The sequence below is a fragment of the Prionailurus bengalensis genome, chromosome B1 (assembly GCF_016509475.1).
Source record: "Prionailurus bengalensis isolate Pbe53 chromosome B1, Fcat_Pben_1.1_paternal_pri, whole genome shotgun sequence".
Taxonomy (NCBI): Eukaryota; Metazoa; Chordata; class Mammalia; order Carnivora; family Felidae; genus Prionailurus; species Prionailurus bengalensis.
Window position 1 is genome coordinate 17,338,467 of NC_057344.1, and position 23,197 is coordinate 17,361,663.

Genomic DNA, 23,197 nt, shown 5'->3' on the forward strand with positions numbered 1-23,197 from the left:
AGTCAGGGAGGGACAGATAGAAAATCCTAAGTGTGCCGAGCGCTGTCAGCATGGGGCTCCATCCCATGACCCTGGAGAGTCAGATGCTCAGCACTGACTGAGCCGCCCAGTTGCCCCTCACCAAGTAACTTTTGAAATTTTTTTTTTAAATGTTTATTTTTGAGGGAGACACAGAACCTGAAGCAGGCTCTGAGCTGGCAGCACAGACCCCGATGCGAGGCTCGAACTCACAAACCATGAGATCATGACCTGAGCTGAAGTCGGATACTCAACCGACTGAGCCACCCAGGCGCCCCATCACCAACCTGCCTCTTTCGCGGTGTCTAACAGGCAGCTCTGTGCCTCATTTCCCTCCTCTCGGAAATAATCATCACCTCTTAGCATTATGGTAAGGATTACAAAAGATAATGAGAGTTGAAAGGGGGTCTAGATGCTATCTAAATGTTAGCTATAACAGATTATGAGAAGAGATCATTGTCATCCCACTCAAGACCGGTAACAACGTCACGTGTATCCACCTTAAAAAAATCATCACTCTTCCCGCAAACATGTACTGCCTCCAAGAACCCGTATGTTCTGCTTATAAATATCTCTGACGTCCACAAGTATTGTCAAGCATTACGTTATCACCTGCTCTTTAAAGAGTGAAGAGAGAAATTCTACAAGGAGCTATATGAGGATTATGACAATGTGAAGCAACAGAGTCCAGATTAATCAACTTCTGTTGCATCTGCTATTTGATTTGACACTACAGAGAAGAGCAGATACAAATTCTGGAAGAAGCCACTTACCTTTCTCCCCTAAAACCCGAATCACACTGACAGACGGCACCATCCAAGCTGTCAAAACATGTTCCACCATTTTTACAGGGCTCATCTTTGCAATATGGACTAAGCTGGCACCTGAAGAAGGAAGGGAAAATACGCATAAACTTAACACTTTCTACTGTAGATAAATACAGTGCAAGAGAAAACAACACGTAAATTTAGTCAGACGTATGTATCAAGTATCCATCTACAAAACTTTCATCCATTTACAAAACTTTTTAATACTGTAATTATGAAAGTAAAGAAAAACACACATACCTCTGGCCAGTGTACAATCCTCGGCATTGGCAAAGGAAGTCTCCGTTGTCCACAATGCACGTGCCACCATAGAGGCATGGGTTGGAGGAACACGGGTTGACGCTCAGCTCACAATACGTCCCTATGTACAAGGCACTGCATTTACAGTAATAACCTAAATGAGCAAAAGGGAACAAAGAAGTCCAATCAGTAACTCAAAAACTGTATCTCAGTACGTTGGTTTTTACTAAGAGGAGACTCGGAGACCCATCAAAGTTAGTAAAATTCCTATTCCCTCTGGGTAAAATGTGGTCTAGATCAACAAGCTATCCCTTCCGCTTTTGGGAGAACCCTAACACAAAGAACGGAAGAGAGAACTCGTCGTTGGCTTTAGTGAATCATAGTTTAGGTAAGGTTGTTGGGCCAAGCGTACAGAGTAGGGACCAATGGTCCTTTATTTGAGGGACCACGTAGACAACACTTACTACTGGACATCGACCTCAATTCACAACTCACAAGCTTTTAAGGGCTAAACGAGAGAACAGTAAACGTGAAGGCACTGTGAGACTATGCGCTATCATTAACGAAAGGGGATTATCAAATCTGTCCAAAGGAACATAAAGACTGTGACATGCGACAGAGCCAGTGTCTAGCTGCCACAGGGACTGCAGGAGCACGTTTCAAGAACATGCTTCTCTCAGCCTCATGCCTGAGTGACGCAACAAGGAGAGTCTCCTGGCTGACCTCACGTGGCCATGTAACACGAGCACAGTCTACGCTTTCATTCAGAGTATTACTGTGGGGCTGACCTGGCCCGTTGTTTGCATATAGTGTGCACAGATGCTTTCCAAAGAAAGTAACAAAATAACCGAAGCTTCTGAAATCTCACCCGAGTGTTATTTCGATATTTGCTCTATCCCTTACACAAAGCTCTGTTTCCCAGGCACCAGGAAGGTCATAATTTCTATTACTGGGAAAGGAAACAAATGGGGCCAGGTGAAAAAAGTCTCGGCGCACTCTTCCACGTCAGGGCTTCGGGAGAGGACTGGTGACCCTTCAGGAGGGTTCGAGGCCTTCTGGAAAACCACACCCCATCTATAACTAGCACGACTAGCAGTCGCTGGGTGCTGAGCCATCAGATCAAAGAAGGGCACTCGAAAGAACAAAGGGTACAATTCTGAGTCCCGCTGGGTCAATGTCAGTGTGGGTGGAGAAAAAGTGCAGAGTTAGCCGTAGTTCACCAGTGGCTCCTGGTGCGGAACGAGGGGTGTCTGGACACACTTCCTCTGGGTGCACCTGCCACGTGTCTGCAGGACCTCGGCAGGTAAGACACCACCCACTGCGGCCTCACCGCAGGGAAGAATCCTAGCCCACGCCCCGGTCTGGTGTAACATGCACCAACCACTCGATTCCAATACTGACTGCAGTATCTGACCTATCATTTGAATGAAAAGGGGGAAACACAAATACTTGAGGAACTGTGTGTATTCGTGTGTGACATTTTAAAAAGGACCACGTCACGAAGCCTACCTCCAGTAGGGGATGGCTGGCAAACGCCTCCATTCTGGCAAGGGTTGCTGGAACAGTCTTCGGTAGCCGTTAACAAGCACCCGGGAGAGACGTCCACCCATTCTTCAATGTGTGCGTGGCTTCTTGGTTTGTTGTTTAAAGGGAGCTCCTGCCCATTCAAATAAATGGAGTCCATACAACCCCTGAAGCCATTACCCACTTGGGGGCTTCTTCCGTGCCTTGTGCCTTGCTGGCGGATGTGGCCACCAAAAAACACATGGTTATCCAGGTTCAGGGTTTTCAGAGTCCCAGGGGCTGTGCCTGATGCAGTGTGAACTTGGTCGAGAACCAGCCGAGCGTAGTTTCCATTCACTTCTAGAGACACTGCATGCCACAGCCCGTCGTTGACTTGAATGCTTTGAACAGAGACAATTCCAGGGCCGCTTCCACAGTCAAATTTGTACTGTAGCCGTCCATTATGAATCTGTCATGAAAACAATGGCTGTTCACATTACTCCCACAGAATCTACAATTATGAACTCTGATCAAACATCTAAAGGAGAGGCACGGTGAGCACTTGAAGGCAGAAAGTCAGTGAGGCCTTGCACTTAAGTACTACAGGACACAGGCTCATCTGCTCACGGCAGAAAGAGTAAAAATGGACGTTACAGGGATATCAAGTTCAAACCGCACATCCAAAAAGCATCACAGAAATAACAATTAACTAATTGAACAACAAAAATAGTATCAGGTAAGATAAAAAAAAAAAAAAAAGGGGGGGGGATGGAGGATAATTACCACTTCAAGCATTTACATATGTTCTCTACAAATTCTCTATATGACATAAGATGTAATATCAGAGTTTGAACATGAATGGTCATGTGACCTGAAAAGGTTGCGAAAAAAAGAAGTCAATCTCTATGTTACTGCAGAACAAATAAAGGAGCTTTTTGGCCCACAAAGTCTAAAACTTAGAAGTATCAAGAGACCATTTAAGTGTGGAATAAAACCATTTCCTTTAATTGTTTTTTCAAAAATGGACCATAGAAACAAAATGGGAATTTTGTATTTTTAAGTCTTCCATAACGTGAGGTTCAAAAACGTACCTCCAAGATGCTGTAGTCCGTCCCGCGAGCGTACATCACAACTGCGTGAGCAGAGTACGTTCTGAGCCTCATGGTCAGTTTCATCTCCAATCTGTTTTCGTTTTCCATTAGACGGTATTTCACAAAGCTGTTTCCAGTAAATGTTACAGATGAACTCCCTGTGAATCACAAAGAGGAAAACATAAATCAGAACCAAGCTGAAGCATATCTTTAAAAGGGAGATTTCCCCCCAACACTGATCCAAGTTTTTATTTAAGGTTACAACATTATAAAGTTCAATCTGATGGAAAATGTCAATTTGCTTTAATAAAAAGCACAGCACCCCTGGGTCTCTTTTTGGAAGAGAATTAGACTACTGTATCAGTGAGGAAGGAGTTCTAAAATAATGAGAGATCTAAATATAAAAATGTTCACGAGTGGCTTGGTTAAGTGTCCAACTCTTGATTTCAGCGCAGGTCATGATCTCACGGTTCATGAGTTCAAGCCTCACGTTGGGCTCTACACAGACAGTGTGGAGCCTGCTTGGGATTCTCTCTCCCTCTCTCTCTGCCCCTCCCCGACGCATGCACGCACACGCGTGGACTCTGTCAAAATAAACTTCAAAAAATACGTATGTAAAAAAACAAATATAAAAATGTTCAGTATAAAATTATTAGAAGACAACTCAGGAAAATATTTACACAGCCTCACACGGTTTGGGGAAACTTTGCAAGCAAGATCTAATTCCCAGTCTCCAAAAATAATGAAAATAACATCACTCTCCAGCGATGGAAATGGTTATGTAAAAATTATACAGAACAGACAAAAGTTGTATTGCAAAGTGACAAAAGATACTGTAAACAATAGACAGTAATAGACAGACAGTGGATTGGAGATAATGTTCATGCTCACAGCACACAGAGTGATGTATACACTGAAACAAAAACCAGACAGATAAGCTGGACAAACTAGCAAAGACTGTGACCAGTCCCGGAGAGGAAATGCTACCAGGAATAAAAAGAAAACAAAACATTCACAAAAAGGCTGGAGAAATCCACACTAAACTAACTAGATATCATTTCTTGCCCACTGGATGAAGGAATTTGTTTTTTAATTGAAAACCTTGCTTTGCCAAGAAAATGGGGAGTGAAACGGTCACACATGACTGCAAGAAAGGAATTGGTATAACTTTCTGGGAAACTAACATAATGGTATATTTAAAAATTAAAAATGGTATATTTAAAAATTAAAAATGGTATATTTAAAAATTAAAAATGACGTAGTAAATCCTTGTTTTAGAAAAGAAAGCACCAATAAATAAGGCTGTATGGATACAAGTGCTTTTGTAAAAAGTGAAGTATAATTAACATACAATGTTACATGAGTTTCAGAACTGCCACAGAATGATTCAACACTTGTATACATTAGTCAAAGCCTCACCACGATTAAGTGCAGAAAAGGATTCATTTTTAACACAAGGAAACATCTTAAGAACCTCAAGCTCTATGAATAAGGAAAATGTTGAATAAATCATGGTAGAGCCATTCAGAAGCTTTAGGTTTACGTGCAAGGACCTGGAAAGATGCCCATAACATACATTAAACGGGGAAAAGCAAGCAGTAGACTATATGAGATACGGTAACTATTCTTAAAGGGAATGTGAAACAACAAAAAGCACAATGAATGTGCACATATGGGACTGTATGTTTACATGAGCACGATGATGAAGAAGAAAGAGCATCGCCGTTAATTCGGGTGAGTTCTGTGGAAGAAGTTACTACTGCTCCTCCTTACTCATCCATACCCTTGACTTGTTATTATAAACGCACTTGACAACATTTACCAAAGCTAACAACAACAACAACAACAAAAACAAAACCAATGGCAAGGAACACTGGAAGTGACTTTTTCAAACGGAAGCACCCCTCATCACTGAACTCTCACCTGGGCACTGACCAAACTTGCCCCCCGGGCAGACACAGGCGTATTTCTCCTCTCTGGGATCAGCGATACATTCAGATCCCTCAGGGCATGGACTGTCTTCACATCCATGATGGACAACTGGGCATCTTCCCTCTGTAAAAAACAACACCAAAAGAAGAGACAGGAGAGGGGGGAAAGCCCATTAGCAGGAACTTCACGAAATTCAAGAAAACGATTCGTGTGTAGCCTTCAAAGGCTGCACGCGAAATGATCCGTACCGCCTGTTTCCCGACTTATGTGCGTTACCTTGGCAGAGACACACAGCTGTCCTGTGGTGGCGGGGAGTCACGAAACTCAGTCTGGCCGTGCTGTGCGTTGACATAACGTTCTCATCCACGGTCACCTTTTCATCACAGAACTTCCACGGGCAGTCCAGCCCTGCACAGAGCTTCTGGAACACGTCCAGTATCCTAACACCCATGATTTCCTCGAGATCAGTCACAGAAGAATTGATCTTGTGCAGAAGCAGTTTGGTTGAAACCTGGGCACTCCCTGATTTCTCTACGAAAAGCAAGACATCCAGATGTGGATGGGGTTCAGAGGGCTGCAAACTAACGATCTGGACGTCACTCCTCCTCACACCCAGGATGTTCCGCAAAGCTCGCTGGAAGTTGCGCCAGTAGTCACCAACGAATTCTTCCGGAGTGAGGTTGGCGAAGCGGACGGCGACGGTGTGGTTCAGCATCTCCTGGGTTATCTGTCTGATGTGCACCGTGATGTCCGCCACCGTCGTGAATTTCCCATCGGTTACGCTGACATTGAGAAGGTACTGCCCTACATCTAGCTTTCTGTGTGCTATCAGCTTACCCCCGGTGCTGGAAACAGAGAAGAGGTTGCCCATCTGCGGATCAAGACTATAGCTTAAAGTGTCATACACGTCCTGGTCTGTTGCGTGAACCTTCCCGATGACACCGCCTGAGTATTCCTCTCCAAAAGCAGTAATGAAAATCTCTAGTGGCAAGATTGCAGGCGGATAGACACTCTCCTCAATGACCCGAATGTCAATATACGTCAAAGATGACAACTGAGGCTTTCCGTTATCGGCCACCTAGGAGGAAATTAAAACCAAAAACACAACACCTTGGTCTATAGGGCATCGTTAACTTCTTAACAAAAATTTGGCTTCCCTCACTCAAGTTTTAAAAAGTTACCATGAAATACTTCTAAACAAGAAGCCTATGAAGGACAAGAATAAATACTTCTTTACAGCCCATTCATGAATTCGTAAGGGAGGTGAGCTCCATTAACGTCTATGATAAAGTAACCAAGTGGATATATGGGCCCCGCAAAGTACAGTGGGATAAAAACGAAGGTAAGAGGGCACCTGGGTGGCTCAGGCAGTTGAGTGTCTCCCTTCGGCTCAGGTCACGATCTCACAGTTTGTGAGTTCAAGCCCTACCTCCGCCTCTGGGCTGACAGCTCAGAGCCTGGAGCCTGCTTCAGATCCTGTCTCCCTCCCTCTCTGCCCCTCCCCCCTTGGATGGCTCGTGCCCTCTCTCTCTCAAAAATACATATACATTTAAAAGAAAAAAGGAATGGCGAAAAGAAGGAAAAAAAAAAAAAACACCACAGAACAAAACCCCACAATTGTACTCATTTTATTTCTAGAGCCAGCAAAGGAACCCTTCTCTAGAAATCCACAATATAAAATCCTGAAGACCTTCATACCTTCACATGCAGTAGGTAATGATCTTTCACCTTCCTCTTTATGGCAGCTGATGTGAGAAGGACCCCTTGCTGGTTCACTTCAAACACTCCATCGTCATTCCCACTCACAACGGTAAAGAAGAAGGGTGGGCCGTTATGCGAGGAGTCCCTGTCGGTCACTACCAGCTGCAGTACGCTGAAACCCACGGGCTTATTTTCCTGCACGGAAGAGAACCAAAACGCACACGACTTGTAATAAAACCCAATCTACATGGCAAGAGACACAGGCAAGTTTTCTATAAAATGAGTATACGGAAAACAACGTCTCACTGCGGCTCCATTTGACAGGAAGGTGCCGGGGGGGGGGGGGGGGGGGGGGGGTTTGCGGTGGGCATTGACGGGAAGGAAAGAGGGGACGAGGGGGGAAGGTGGGGATTTGGACAGGGCTGGAGGGGAGGGAATGTGTGAGAAGAAAGGATGTGTGGGTAGCAGGAGTGGAAGAAGGGTGGAGTGGGGGAGGAGGAAAGGAGAAGAGGTGGAGTCGATTCTCTGATGCCTCTCAGAAACTGGCGGGCAGATGGGGGCGCCTGCGTGGCTCAGTCGGTTAAGTGTCTGATTTCAGCTCAGGTCGTGATCTCACGGTTACTGAGTTCAAGCCCTTGTCAGGCTCTGCACAGCCAGCATGGAACCTCCTTGGAATTCTCTCTCTCCCTGTCTGCCCCTCCCCAACTTGTGTACGCGAGCACTCACTCACTCTCAAAATCAAAAAAAAAAAAAAAGCCAGCAGAAAACAAGATTAAGGACCAAGCTAGTGAGAATGTCTTAAAAACCAAAGTACAAAAAGAAGAGAGAAAAGCTTGGTTGCACCTTGAAAATGCTCATCTTAGTACTGATGGAGACCCGCCTCATTTACTCTTCTCATTTTCCTAAAAGTACTCTTTGGAAAAGAAAGAGATTTCAAACAACGAAGCCAACGCGTGAGCTCCTTTCAAAAGGAATGTGCCCGACAAACTGTCAGCGCCCCAAGGTTACCTGGATAATGACACTGTAGTTTCCCTTGGAGAAGACCGGAGCGTTGTCGTTGACGTCTGACACGTCGATATTCACGGTAGTCGTGTTGACCCTGGGCGGACTGCCGTTATCAGAAGCCTGGACTGTGAGTGTGTAACCTGAAATCTTTCCCAGGACAAGACAGAACACGTGTCCACTTCACGAGGCCCGAGAACGGGGCTCCATCAGAAGCAGACTGCCGACCACCCACAAGGGCAGATCTGGGCGACCGTCATCCCCTGCCGCGTGCTGCCCTGGATGTGGGCGACTCCCCAAGCTACAGACAGGTGCGCCGTGAAGAGCTACACGATGGAGCGTGCGCGACAGGGGCAGCCGCCTCCTCTAAGGCCTAAATGGGACCGTCAGCCAGAAGCAGAGGGGAGCTGTCGCAGCCCCTCTTCAACACCCCAGGACGCTCCAGATCACCCTCCCCCATCGCTTTTACACGTGGCCCGCAGCCAGCTGTCTTGACTCTCTCAGGACAAACTGACCTCGTCAAAAGAAGCTGTATCGAGTGAGGTAGATTCTGTTCTAGGGCAGTCCCCTGTTAAGCTCTCTGCTCCCAGAATGAGAGGTGGAAGAAGCCAGAAAGGGGGCTAAATCCCCAGCGGATGTTCTGCCGACTCTTAGTCCTAAAGGATGCCCAACAGAGAAGGGCAAATGGCCTGGGGCACACGCGCCATCTCCTCTGCGGGCTCCTGTCGGACGTTAGCGCATTAAAGGAGCGGACAAGCGCACCGGTCACAAGTCCTAGATTTGTTCGGCCCAGCAGTACAGCAGCCGGAAGGCTAACCAGTCATGCTTCCTAAACTCTTGGGAAGTCTCGGCTCAAAAGCAACAGGTCAGAGAAGGAATGAAAGATTTCGGCCTTTCAGGAGGTAGCTCATCACTATTTCCCCAAATCCCTCTAATCTTCCCTTTACCTGTTACTGTTCTGAAACTAGACTCTCTGATCAGCAGCGTCCTATCTTTGCACTTCCTCACTTCATGACCTCCCTAGGCAGCTCCCTGCCTGTGAGTGTTAGCAGAGGGACGGAGAGACGCATGAGGGACAGAACTTCCGCCTGGCTTTCCTCTCGTCAGTTGCTCGCATTTATCTAATCACCTCGGACTGCCTCCACAATCCTCTCCCGAGGCCTGTGCCATCTCCATGTTCCTGGCTTTCAAGTTTCTCAAGTTTGAGTAAACTCTCTGAATCCTGGCTGAGTATTTCTACTTACGTACGTCACTCTCCTCTAAAACAACGTCAAAAACCACACGCCACAACCTCTCCCGGCGCTAGGCTTCCGCGGCCTCACAATGCTCCGTTTCTCTCGGAGGGCACCACCCCATTACAGCAAGGTGGAGGGGAGCCGGCATCTTGGCCACCACCGCTTCCTACGCGGGGCCGTGTCTCAGCTTCACAGATTCTAAGGCCTCCTTCACGAAGCTTCTGCATCTGTCTGCTCGCGCGTCACGGCACTTCCCAATCAGCCTCTCGGTGTCTCACCGCGGAGCCCCGGGCCCTGGGCTTCCTACCTGCCCGGTGGCTCACAATGTTACACCCCACTCAGGCCTACCATGGTGCTCACCCGCACAGTCACCTCGGCGAGTCGCTCCCGGGCTCACCAATACTCAGCGGCTCCCTGTGCCTGCAGCAGCCAGCGTGAACCTCTGCTCTGTTCCTAGAACCCCGTCCTAGCACGCGTCCCTCACTTCTCACCAGGACTCCTCTACTCCAACACAATCTAGTATCATCACCTAAGTACTTGCCACGTCTTCCACGTCTCCGTTCATGCGGTTCCTCACGGCGACTCGCCTCTCCACAACTATGGCTTTCTGAGTCTGCCATTACTGAAAACCCAGCTTCTAGCTCCATGAAGTGCCTCCAAACACCAGAGCCGATAGTAGTTTCTTCCTGAACATGAACTTTTGTTATGCAAACTTCTATCAGTATGAAACACATCTCTTCTGTTCTAGAGATTTTCGTACTGAAACTGCTTTTCCAGTATTTGTATCTTACTTCTCACTGCCTGAGAACAAGGTTGGTTGTACCCTTCTGGTGCCTCCCATTAAGTGGACAAGGAGCTTCTATTTACCGACTTGGTAATCTGTAAACAATTTAAGCCAAAGTTTTGCACGTACTGTTTCCCGGTCGAGAAGCCTGGTCACTTTTACTTCTCCCCGGGCAGGGTCAATTGTAAACGGACTTCCTTGATTGCCATCTGTAATTGAATAGCGGATGTGGCTGTTCGAAGGTCCGTCAGCATCGTCAGCCATCACCTAGAAGACATCACGCTCCTACTTAGGAGACAGCTGAGGAAGGGGTCTATGAAGCAAGCTTTTCTGCCATCAATAACTAGCTATTACAAGGCAATCATTTATAATAGAGTCAGTTATTGACTAGGGTAACAAAAGACATTTCCCCATCTTCCTTCCAATTATTTTCGAGTAAGGCCACAACAAAAACTGAATCGGTCTTCCTGAAATTTCTTGCAAAGATCCAGAAGAAGAACACGGTAGGGGAGGAAATACACACCGTGATGACAGACTGCTCAAGGACGGCATCTTCGCTGATCACTGCTGTGTAGGTGTCTTGGCTGAACACAGGGGAGTTGTCATTGACATCGGTTACGTTAATGCTCACAGTGGCCACATCACTTAATGAAGGTGTCCCCCCGTCAGTGGCCTCTACAGTCAGGTAATATTCATGAGAGCTTTCATAATCCAGGTTCTCAATGATAAAGATGGCCCCTGCACAGAAAATCAAAATGACTTTCATTACTTTAAAATGCCACCACTTTCTCCTACTGTGACTGAAATCGAAACTTTTAAACAAACCATTTCTAATTTCTACTTCAAACATTTATCATTTATATATATATATATATATATTTTTTTTTTAATGTTTGTTTATTCTTGAGAGAGACAGAGCACCAGCAGAGGAGGGGCAGAGAGAGACACAGAATCCGAAGCAGGTGCCAGGCTCTGAGCTGTCAGCACAGAGCCCAACGTGGTGTTTGAACTCAAAAACTGAGTTCGTGACCTGAGCCGAAATCAGACGTTTAACGGACTCAGCCACCCAGGCGCCCCTATCATTTATGTGTGTTTTCTAATTTCTTCATTCAGCAATTAAAAGTTATGAATTTGCCTATTCCTAGATCCTTATTTATTTCTCTGTGATACATAAATTGCTTTCCCAGTCAATACTACCCACATTCCACTAGAAAATTATATTTCTTCTTTTTTCTAAACCATAGTTTACTATGGATGCCACTACAGTACAATAAAAAGGAAACATAAGAATTCTACTTGTTGGCTTATATTTTCCTCATTGTTTTTCTTTTATAGAAGTGTGTATCTTGTTTTATATCTCCAGAATAACTATTTACATCCTATCATTTAAAAAAAAAATCTCTTTTTTGGGAATATAAGCTGGTGCAGCCACTCTGGAAAACACTATGGAGGTTCCTCAACAAATTAAAAATAGAACTATCCTACGACCCAGCAATTGCACTGCTAGGCATTTATCCACGGGATACAGGTGGGCTGTTTTGAAGGGACACGTGCACCTCCATGTTAATGGCAGCACTATCAACAACAGCCAAAGTATGGAAAGAGCCCAAATGTCCATCGAGGGATGAATGGATAAAGAAAATGTGGTATACATATATACAATGGAGTATTACTCGGCAATCCAAAGAAAGAAATCTTGCCGCATGCAACTACGTGGATGGAACTGGAGGGTATTGTGCTAAATGAAATTAGAGAAAGACAAAAATCACATGACTTCACTCATATGAAGACTTTAAGAGACAAAACAGACGAACATAAGGGAAGGGAACCAAAAACAATATAAAAACAGGGAGGGGGACAAAACAGAAGAGACTCATAAATATGGAGAACAAACTGAGGGTTAGTGGAGGGGGTGTGGGAAGGGGGATGGGCTAAATGGTTAAGGGGCACTAAGGAATCTACTCCTGAAATCACTGTTGCACTGTATGCTAACTAATTTGGATGTAAATTTTTAAAAATAAAAGATAAAATCAAATCTTTTCGATTTAACGATTCCTTTAACACCTTTCGTTTCCTTACAGTCCGTCCTATTAAAAAGCCCTAAAAGTAATAATTCTACAGTATGCATTAAAACTACGTTTTAAAATCCCATCAACACACACCTGCTCCTCATCTGAAATAGTCACACTCAATTAAATACAGTTTGAAAGGAGTGACTTTGTACAACATTCGAACAGCTTAGACCACAGGTTAACAAGACGACAAAAGCGTGTATGGAGCAGGAGTCAATACCTCCTGCAACTCTTGACCTTGTGGATAGTTATTCATTGCGATTCAAAGTACTTCGGCTATTCTACATACGTAGCGTATGAAGACGTCAATTTTAATGAATTATCAGATGCCTCCTACAGAGACTAGGATCCAAGAGGTGGAAACTATGGTTTCCCTTAAGAAGCTACTTCACGTGGACTCAATATGGAGACTCGTAATGGAGCCATCACGCAAGACCCTCCACCACCTCCCACTCTTGATCTTTACTCATGTCATGCGTCGGACATCTCGACTGAATTCCTGGAGTGTGCTTTCATTTCCCCGCTTAAACGCCGAAGGCACTTAGAACCTTCATCTTTTTAAAGGATCTACTGCCGATCTACGAGCTGGCACTCTGTACTGCCTTACGTGCTGGGCCATCTCGCCTTTTTTGGCAGAATAAAGGCCTTCTTCTCATTTTCAGGGCAGGTTACCTGTTTTGGAGTCTATGCTGAATTTTCCGTGTTCGTTTCCACTTATTATTGAGTAGGTGATTTCCGCATTCGCTTCGATATCCCGACTGGCCGCATACACCTGGAGAACTTCTGTGCCGAGAAGAATGTCCTCAGACACGGTGGCACCGTACTCACGGTATTCAAACACAGGGGGGTTGTCATTTATATCCAAGACGGACACCACAACAGTGCCGGTAGCCGTCAGCCTCCTCGGCAAACCCTGGTCTACGGCTTTCAGAGTAAGGGTGTACACGGCCCGCACTTCTCGGTCCAAGGGCTTTTCTAACTGAAGGATTCCGGAGAATTCATTAATGGAGAACTGCCCGTCAGCAGAGTTCACCAGCGAGTAGGAGATCTTCCGATTCAGTCCTGTTGACACATGACATCACGTCAGAGTGTTTGATTTCAAGAAATTTAAATTATTTTTTGAAAAAACGTGTAGCATGTTTTAAAAGGAAAATGCGAACACTCGTTACTGAGACGTTCCTAGGACTCTGATCTTTAAAAAGCAAACATTTTCACTGACAACTTACTAACCTAAAACAAATACAATTCCATAGTTACCTGGCTTTTTAAGACTAAATTCTACAGCATACGGTCCTGCAGTACCCAGCAGGTCTTTTAAAGTGAAATCTATGATTTAGCCTCAGTGCCAAAGATTTATCTGAAAAGTGGTACTTTTGTTATTGCTTCAACTCTTCAGTATTAGTATGACTTAAGAAATTGTTTTCTCTATCGAAAGATTATAAATATGTATCCTAGACTATTATATGCTCCATAAAAATTGTGAAAGGTTTATAAAACTACAGCAGTGTAACATTTGCTGTTCTGTCTCCACATTAAAATCTCTACGTCACTAATGGTTTATTCATAAAATAACACTTCACTGATTAATTCAATTGGATAGGAAGATCAGGTAATACAGTCTCCGACCGTAATTTTAGGGACACCACAGATGTCTTACAATGGTACGTGCACGGGGCACAATTTTGAGACTTCAAACGTGAATAAAAAATGAATTCATTACCCTAAAGATTTCATTCCATTTTTAATGCTGAGGAATTAAAAAATACAACAGTGAGTTAATCAATATGCATAAGGTCAGTAAGTCAAAGGAGACCGAATTGGGGATGAGGTTCCTAAGATCTCAGAGCACAGTCTGAAGCCAACAGCATCAGCCGGACGGTACCTGCATCTGCGTCCGTGGCCTGGACCCTAGTCAACAGCGTCCCAGGCTCTGTGTTCTCGAACACGGTGATGGCGTACGGATCGGCGGAGAATTCAGGGGCGTTATCATTCACATCTTCTAATGTGAGCACAATACTGGCTTGACAGAATCTACCCCCTCCATCTGTGGCCTTGACGAGCAGGTTATAAACTGCTTGCTCCTCACGATCAAGGGGGGCTAATGTTTTCAGTTCACCTGAAAACAAACAAAAAAGTGGATTCACTTGAAATTTAAGGTGTGAGCTGCAAATGCACATCTATTTCTTCCCCTTTCCGTCTTACAATGACAAAATTTTGGAGCAGCAATTTTATCAATGCTATAGAGTCAACGGCTGCAGGAGCACACTGAGATCCAGGTTTCCAAACCCTGCTGGGAGCTAGCTTTAAAAAAAAAAAAAAAAAAAAAAAAAAAAAGCTACCCATTTACCAAATTTAAAATATTTTTAAATTGACTTACAGATTCATAGGTTTACAATCAGTTCTGGGGGGTGGAACTCCCAGAAAACTGTTACTTGGACTCCTGATATTAACAAAATACAAACTGTAAGAGAGAAAACAATCTAACAGTCTTAAAGATATAAAGATGAACAGAATACCATTCATCATTTAATGAATATGCTAAATTATTAATTTATGGCCACATATTCAAGAAAACTATATACAAAACAGATAAAGCACAAAGTTTGAGATATACTTAAATTATGGAGTTGTGTGTTTTTTTTTAAATGTTTATTCATTTTTGAGACAGAGACAGAGCATGAGCAGGGGAGGGGCAGAGAGAGAGGGAGACACAGAATCCGAAGCAGGCTCCAGGCTCTGGGCTGTCAGTCAGAGCCCAGCACGGGGCTTGAACTCACGAACTGTGAGATCATGACCTGAGCTCGAGTCGGACGCTCAACCGACTGACCTACCCAGGTGCCCAATTATGGAGTTTTTTTTAAAGTTACTATTAAAAACTAAATTTTAAATTCTGGGTTCAAGTAGGTGATATTGTTGTCAATTTTTTTTTATCTTATCCCAAATTTTACACACTAAATTGCTGTGTAGATTTCTAATTCTAAAAGATGCCAATTTTGTGGCATCAGAGTAAATTTTCAAGGAACGGGATATAATTTCAAATTTTACATGTGACCTAAGACCACCTATATCTGATATGACTTTGCTGGAACATGGTTAATTTTGCCCCAAACCCCATCTTACCTGTGTCTGGATTTAGTTTGAACTTTTCTGCCCCTGGACCAAATAATGTGTAAGTAATTTCAGCATTGGAGCGGATATCTGCATCTGTAGCAGACACCTGCATGATCAGCTTCCCAGGAAAGGCATCTTCTGGAATCGTTTCCGAATATAAGCTCTACAAAGATTTTGAATACCACGAACATAAAACATTAAGCGTTAACATGACTGCCAAGGGAATAACAGAAAAAATAATCATTTAACTTTGGTCACAGAAAATGTGGGAAATGACAGAATTTAAAAATCCGAGGAGCTTTTGAAACCGATTTTTCTTATAAAACATATTTAAAACAAAAAGGAGTCACGTCACAGGTAATTCCTCTGTATCAATGAAAGAGTCTGATCTGACATTTAACCTACAGAATTCTGAATACTTTGTGTCTTTAAGTTGGTTTCATGTTTAACTTAAATTCTTATGAGTGAACATAGTAGCATTCCATATATATCTGAAAATTGGTGAGTCAATGCCTGTTACAGCCTGTCTATTTTCAATACAGGAAGTTATTATTTGCAATCTTTCCTAACACAGAGCCAGGTGACTGCAGTGGAGACAGACGTGATCCTCATGTCATGGAGAAAACAAAGATTCCCCCAGGTCACCAGGGTGAGTGCAAGCGACACCATGGCCAGGACTCTTCTGTTACCCTGCCCCCGCCCTTCCCATCTGACTGAACCCAAACATAATCAACACTTCTTTCCAGTTCCAACTCATTAGAAATCCATGCAATCAACCAACACACAAGACTAACAGGTAAGATTCTGGTTTTTTTTTTTCTTAAGATGAGCTCAATTCTAGATGAACTACACTTTATGACTCATGAAACAGGATACTTTGCAACACTGATGATTTCAAATGAGCTAATATCTTAATTTTATTATTCTCAAAGATGACAGCGCATCATATCCAAGTAATGTGCGAGTGTTTAAAAGAAAAACACAATAAGACGCACACACTTATTTTCTGTACGACACACACAGACGCCACCCCCCCCCCCAGCCGTACACGATACTGTTGCCAAAAAGTAGAGACATGGATGGGAATGAAGTCCTCCCTCCTCTGAAGCTCCCTTCCCTGCTGACTGTGCTCTATTTCCCTGAGAACAGCTCTGTCCCTTGCCACAGCTGTGACACTGCTCATCTCCTCTGTTCCTCTTCCAGACCGTCTTCCCGCTCTCTTCCCCAGCCTTCCCTTCATCTACCACTCTTCTTCCTTCCTCAGACTCTCCTCTTTCTTCGGTGGGCAAATCTATGTGCCTACTGACACGCGCCCTCCCTGCAACCAGGCACCTGTCCGCAACATGATGCCGAGCCCTCCGTCTCCAAGCCACGCTCAGAGTCCCACAGTTCGCTTCCACAGCTCCATCATCTGTTCAGCAGCCAAACCCCCATTTGCTGTCCTGCCTCCTAAAAATCCTCGGCTCCTGCCCTCTGAGTAACACTGCCCTGGTAGGGGTCTCCTCCCCCCGCCTCTGCTTCCTCCTCCCTTCTCCCTAGGAGAGGAAATACCCACAGGTACTCTTTGTCCCTTTTCGTGATCATCCTCTCGGATGGATTCCATTGTCCGTCATCCAAAGAAACGGCCAAGTTTGCATCCCTGCCCATCTTCAATCTCACCGTCTCTAAACGTCTACAAAACCGATTCGACTGGATGTCCCGTGACCCTACACTTAATGAGTCCAATACAGACCACAACATGCTTCCTCTTAAGCCAACCCCACCCCAGGCTTCTATCTGGGTCTTTCTCCCACTCGCTTCTGTAGGAAATGGCAGTCAATCCCGACATCACACGCCTGCCATGTCGTCACCCGCAGGCGGCACCACGGGCACCAGCTTGCGCTCTGCACCGTCTTTTGTCCCTTCGTGCCTTTGGCCGCCTCCACCCCGTGCTCTCACTCACGCTCATCCAAGTGTACACGACACTACCGAACGAACATGTCTTCCGTAAGGAACTCTTGGCTCACGGCAGCTCCACCTTCCAAACACAACGGGTTCTGAGGTCCTCTCTTCTCTGGGACGGAGTCCCAACTCCTCTGCCGATCTAATCACCACCTCCCAAAGGCTGACACCCCCGCCCCTCCCCGGGAGCACTCCTGCTCCGGTCCTCCCACCGCAGCCTTGGATGGGAACGGCTCCTTCTTGGTGTATGTGTTCTCATATTCAACGGGCCCCGGAGCTGCAGAGCACCCTCACAGACCTCGTGTAGAACAGCCAGTGCCCCCGAAATAGGCTCAGCCCCCAATAAGGGGAATGAAATCTTCACAAAGCATTTTTAGAGTTAAACATAACTGCAACCTTGTCTGTAATTTACAGCATCTGTGAATGAGCATTTCCCAAAATAGTTCTGGAGCTGATCCAACTCTTGCCCCACTCAACACTCACCTCTGCTTAAATGCTCACCGGCTATCATACGAAACACATCTGAATTACAGCCAGCGCCACAGGAGAGTCCGAATGAAAGGTTCAGAAAGAAATCCAAATTCGTAATACATAAAGAAAGACCGCCTACCTTTTCACAGACTGGACTGTTGTCATTTGCATCAAGAACTTTCACTTCAACTATGGCTTTTGAGGAGAAGGTCCCATCGGTTGCTGTGATAGTCAGAAGATAATTGTCCCTTTTTTCCCTGTCCAGAGGTTTCTTCACAAACACCTTCCATTCATTCTGTATATTTTCAATAGCAAACTGTCCCAAAGGATCTCCTCCTATTAAATCAATGGAGGAAGAGGACAAATTGGCTGAAATAAGTAAAGATCTAAGTGACAGGAGACATAAATACATTTAGTGTTATGGTTTAAAAGAATTAAGGGTTTTTTTTTTAAAATTACTACATTTAAATTTGGCTTATTAACTTTCCCAGTTACTCCCACCACCACCAAAACATCAAGGCATTAAAATGTGTACTGAAACACAGCATTAAGCTAAAGAAAACATAAAAGCCTACTAAACAATACGTTACCCTATATGGAAAATATAGTTGTTATACATATTTATCATTTGCTAGGTTCAACAGAATGAGTCATAAAAATCAAAAACAGTCCAGGGGTGTGCCTGGGTAGCTCAGTTGGCTAAGACTCCAACTTCGGCTTGGGTCATGATCTCACGGTTCGGGAGTTCAAGCCTCGTGTTGGGCTCTGTGCTGACAGCTCAGAGCCTGGAGCCTGCTTCAGATCCTCTCTCTTTCTGCCCCTCCCCCGCTTTCACGCTCTCACTCGCAAAAATAAACATTCAAAACAAAAACAGTCTAATGACAACTGTTAGCCTTCTTCAATGTAGCTTAACAGATGTTATTTCTACTTATTTTAGGCTTACTTAATTAAAATCATCCCTTTAACTCCCGATCTCCCTAAAACACTGTATTTCAAAATGTATACCTCTAATCCGATTTATGTTTAACTTAAACCATTTTGCTTCAATGTTTTACCTGTTATGTAATATGTAACTTGTCTATTAATTTCTTCAGAATCGGCATCTGTGGTACTCAAGATGGCGATGACACCGCCTGGTGGGTCATCTTCGCTCACGGTCCCTTTGTATATCTCTGCCGTGAACCGTGGGGGGCTGTCGTTGACGTCGGTGACAGTAACATCCACGATGGCCGTGGAGGAGAGCTGGATCTTTTCACCATGATCCGATGCAACCACTTTAATCTGGTAATGGTCTCTCTCTTCATGGTCAAGTTCCTTGAGGGTCGTAATCCAGCCTGTCTCCATGTTAATGGCAAAAGATTCGATGACTTCCACACTTTGTGACTGATCTAGACTGTACATGACTTGGCCATTGGTTCCTGAATCCAGATCAGATGCCCTGGCCTGGATGACTCTACTCCCCCCTGGCAGGTTTTCAACAATAAAAGCCTCATACGGGTTAGACTCTAACACAGGGCTGTTATCATTTGCATCTTTCACTTGGATGCTAACATCTACAGATGCCACCACCTCGTAGTCCTCATGAGCGCACCTGGCAAGTATGGAAAACTGGTACCACTTAGTCGTTTCGTGATCAAGACTCTTTTCAAGTTTCAGTCTGCCGCTCTGTCTGTCAATCACAAAGAACTCATCCCTGTTACTTTCAGGAGTGTTCCCTTTGATTAGGCTGTAAAGAACGGTCCCACTATGTTCTGCTCGGATGAGGTCTATCTCTGTTCCAATAGGCATGTCTTCTGAAACCGTATAGGTATAAAACGGTTCCGAAAATTTTGGAAGTTGTATTTCTGGTGGAAGTATTTTAACATAGACAGGAACCACAGATTCCCTTGATGGAGACCCACTATCCACAGCTCTCACAAAGAAAGTGAAGAACTCATTTTCTAAGCCAATTAAGCTTTCTTTTGTAGTAATTATGCCAGATAGTTTGTTAATTTCCAAATTCTCCTTGACACTTTCAGAATCTGCTTCAATGGCATAGGTGACATCGGCATTGGATCCCTCATCGGCATCACTTGCAAGAACTTTAATGACGGATGTCCCTTTGGGAGCACTGGACCCAATGTCCACTTCATACTTGGTTGCTCGAAACTGGGGTGCATTATCATTGTCATCTGTAAGGATGACATTAATGGTGCAGAAAGCAACTTTTCCACCGGCATCCTTAGCCATTAAACGAACTGAGATTACTTTCTCTGCTGGAGTTTCTCGATCAAGTTTCTCCAAAGTAAATATCTGTCCTCTGTCATTTGTGTAAAATCTGTCTTTGGCAAAGTCATTTACAATATGGTAAGTAATGTGACCGTAAATACCAGAATCCCCATCAGTTGCTTTGACCTCGATCACCAGCGTGTGTAAGGGAGCATTTTCAGCTAACTCCACTTCATATTCGCTCTGAAGAAAAACAGGACTGTGCAGATTGCCTCCAATTACAGTTACATGAACCTGAGCTGAACTCCTAAAAACTCCATCAGAAACAGAAACGTTAAGACTATAAAATGGCTTCAAGGTGTGCCGACGCACGTTTGAGAGTGTGACGATCCCCGTTTCACCATCAATGACAAAATTCTTATGATCATTGCCAGAGAGAATGGAATAGTCCAACCTGTCTATGTCTGAGCTGTCTGCATCATATGCTTTCACACAGGTCACGAAATGCCCATGCATGGCGTGTTCGCTGATTTTGGCTTCATAGATCTGTTGGTCAAACAGTGGCGGATTGTCATTGAGGTCCGTGACATCCACTGTCACAACCACATCACTGCTCAGGGGGGGCATGCCACCGTCCAGAGCCCTTACAAAAATCTTGTGCTGCTGGAACTGCTCGTAATCCAAAGTTCGGACTAGCGAAATGAGGCCGGTGCTGCTGTCTATGTGAAAATGATCATGACTCTTGCTCTGGTTCCCAAACATATGGTATGAAATTCCCCTATTTGGTTCTGAATCAGAATCTGTCGCTCTAACTTGAACGACAGACGTGCCGATGACAGCTGCCTCGGACAGGGTTGCGGCATAAGACTGCTGACCAAACACAGGAGGGTTATCGTTGATGTCTTCCACTATAATGTCAACAAATACTTCAGCATGAGCACCGGTCAAGGAGTCGGTTGCTCGTATGCTCAGTTTATAAGCCGGGTGGGACTCGAAGTCCAGAGGGGCTATGACATTTATAACTCCAGTGTTGAAGTTAACAGTAAACTGGCTGAAAGGATCTCCATCCGTGATGCTGTAGAACACTTTCAACCCTTCTGGACTGTTGGCTTGTACGTGGACAACCGGACTGTGCATCTGGATATTCTCTGGAACCTCTGCGCTGTAGAAAGGTTTTTCAAACACAGGCATGGCTTTATTCATAACAGTGATCGGAACTATCACTTCAGCCGAAAACGCTGGGTCTCCTCCGTCTTTTGCAACCACTGTGACAAGATATTCTTTATTTAAGGTGTCAGGTTCAAACTGCTTTTTCAGTGAAATTTCACCTGAGGATCCGATCTGAAAATGCTCGTGATGCTCTTTAAGGTAGTAATGCACTTCTCCATTTCTGCCACTGTCTCTATCAACGGCGGTAACGTAGCGAATAACGTGGCCCACCACGGTATCCACTTTAACAACAGCATAGTAAGGAAGGTTGACAAACACTGGTGCATTGTCATTTTGGTCTTCTATGTTGACCTTGACGATGACATGGGCCACTGCTGAAGGCTTGTGTTCTTGGGTCACTTCTACCACCACATCAAATGCCTCCTGCTGTTCGCGATCAAATGGTATGCCAGTGGTTGACAGAACTCCTGAAGTCTGGCTTATTTTAAATCTGCGATCTGGGTTGAGGATATGGTAAAACAAAGGCTCGTTGATTGGGTTCCCAATGGCAGTAATGACAGCTAATGTTCTGGCTTCAGTGGAATTCTCTTTCACTACTGCAGAGTAGAAATCTTGGGTAAACTTCAGTTGGCTTTCTTTGCTTTCTTTCACATTAATTTTTACAGAGGTAAAGCTTACAAATCTGCCATCAGAAGCTCTAACAGTTAACTCATAGCGGCTTCTTAGCTGAGTTGTGTTTTGTACAGTTATAGTACCAGTCTTGTGGTCCATAAAAAACTTCTCCCCAATGTTGCCCTCAGTGATAGAGTACATCAACTGTGAGAATGCACTTGAATCAGCATCCGTAGCATTTACCGTGATGACTTTTACTCCTCTGTATGTTGGCAATAAAAGAGATGCTTCATATAATGATTTGGAGAACACAGGAGGGCAATCGTTAATGTCTATTACACGTATAGTCACATTAGCTGCATACTCAGCAAATAAACGTGGTGTCCCCATGTCATGCACTTGTACGGTGAAGTGAAAAGTACTTGTTTCTTCATAGTCCAAACTCAGTACCGTATGAATAGCACCAGTGCTAGAGTCAATAGCAAAATATTTGTGTATAGATGGTTCAACAATGTGATACACAAGCAGAGCATTTGATTCTTTATCAGCATCAGTTGCTCGAATCACTAATGGGACATTTTTGTCTGTTAGGACCACGCTGTTAGTTGAAGCTGATTCGCTAACGAGTCCCGTATATTCTGCCTGCATGAAGACTGGCAAGTTGTCATTTTCATCCTGTAGATGCACTAAAACACTTGTGTTAGTAGACAAACCAGCCATGTTAGTTCCTTGTATTATCAATGTGTAAATGGGCAACGTTTCAAAATCCAGGGCTTTCTGAGTGACGATACTTCCAGAATGTGGATTAATATCAAAAGCATCAGCTACATTTCCATCTTTTATTTCATACACCACTGACGACTGACTCTGCGCTGTAACCATTCCGACAAAACTCCCAATGCCGACAGTTTCGCTGATTTCAACAGAATATTCTTTTGATGTAAACTTAGGAGAGGCATTGTCAGCAATTGTCACAAAGACATGCACAGACGTTATTTCACTCATTGGTGGATTCCCTTTATCGGTAGCTTTCACCATTAAGTCATATTCCACTTGGCTATTTCGATCTAATTCTTTGGCAGTTTTTATTAAGCCCAAGATGGGATCAATGGTAAAAGAATTTCCAATGTTTCCTAGGAGGAGAGGGGGTAAAAACATGTTACAGAAAAATGCAAGGACCAATACAAGTAATAGCTGGAGATACACAAACTTTTTTTTTAATCTTTAAAAGTGATTATTCTGTAATTATACAGAAATTCAGGGGTGATCAACATTTGAA

The 23,197-nt window shown here is 44.3% G+C and overlaps 1 protein-coding gene across 11 annotated transcripts in view; it reads right to left on the minus strand.

The window, feature by feature from the left end:
* The window catches only part of FAT1 (FAT atypical cadherin 1), a 135,377-nt gene that overhangs the window by 9,473 nt on the left and 102,707 nt on the right, over nucleotides 1–23,197 (minus strand). For 8 of the 11 annotated variants that reach the window (XR_006294073.1, XM_043559420.1, XM_043559401.1 and 5 more), the window contains 15 exons: nucleotides 18,984–23,051; nucleotides 18,068–18,264; nucleotides 15,526–15,679; nucleotides 14,288–14,521; nucleotides 13,078–13,467; nucleotides 10,857–11,071; nucleotides 10,463–10,600; nucleotides 8,321–8,464; nucleotides 7,310–7,507; nucleotides 5,879–6,689; nucleotides 5,603–5,734; nucleotides 3,680–3,837; nucleotides 2,595–3,057; nucleotides 1,086–1,239; nucleotides 792–902 (listed from right to left, as the gene is read on the minus strand). Coding sequence is in view for 10 of the 11 variants with exons in the window: in XM_043559420.1 (XP_043415355.1) it covers nucleotides 792–902; nucleotides 1,086–1,239; nucleotides 2,595–3,057; nucleotides 3,680–3,837; nucleotides 5,603–5,734; nucleotides 5,879–6,689; nucleotides 7,310–7,507; nucleotides 8,321–8,464; nucleotides 10,463–10,600; nucleotides 10,857–11,071; nucleotides 13,078–13,467; nucleotides 14,288–14,521; nucleotides 15,526–15,679; nucleotides 18,068–18,264; nucleotides 18,984–23,051 (7,567 nt within the window). In the remaining variant the exon portion in view is untranslated. The remainder of the gene's footprint in view (nucleotides 1–791; nucleotides 903–1,085; nucleotides 1,240–2,594; nucleotides 3,058–3,679; nucleotides 3,838–5,602; nucleotides 5,735–5,878; nucleotides 6,690–7,309; nucleotides 7,508–8,320; nucleotides 8,465–10,462; nucleotides 10,601–10,856; nucleotides 11,072–13,077; nucleotides 13,468–14,287; nucleotides 14,522–15,525; nucleotides 15,680–18,067; nucleotides 18,265–18,983; nucleotides 23,052–23,197) is intronic. The other 3 variants (XM_043559410.1, XM_043559392.1, XM_043559427.1) reach the window with 1 other exon arrangement.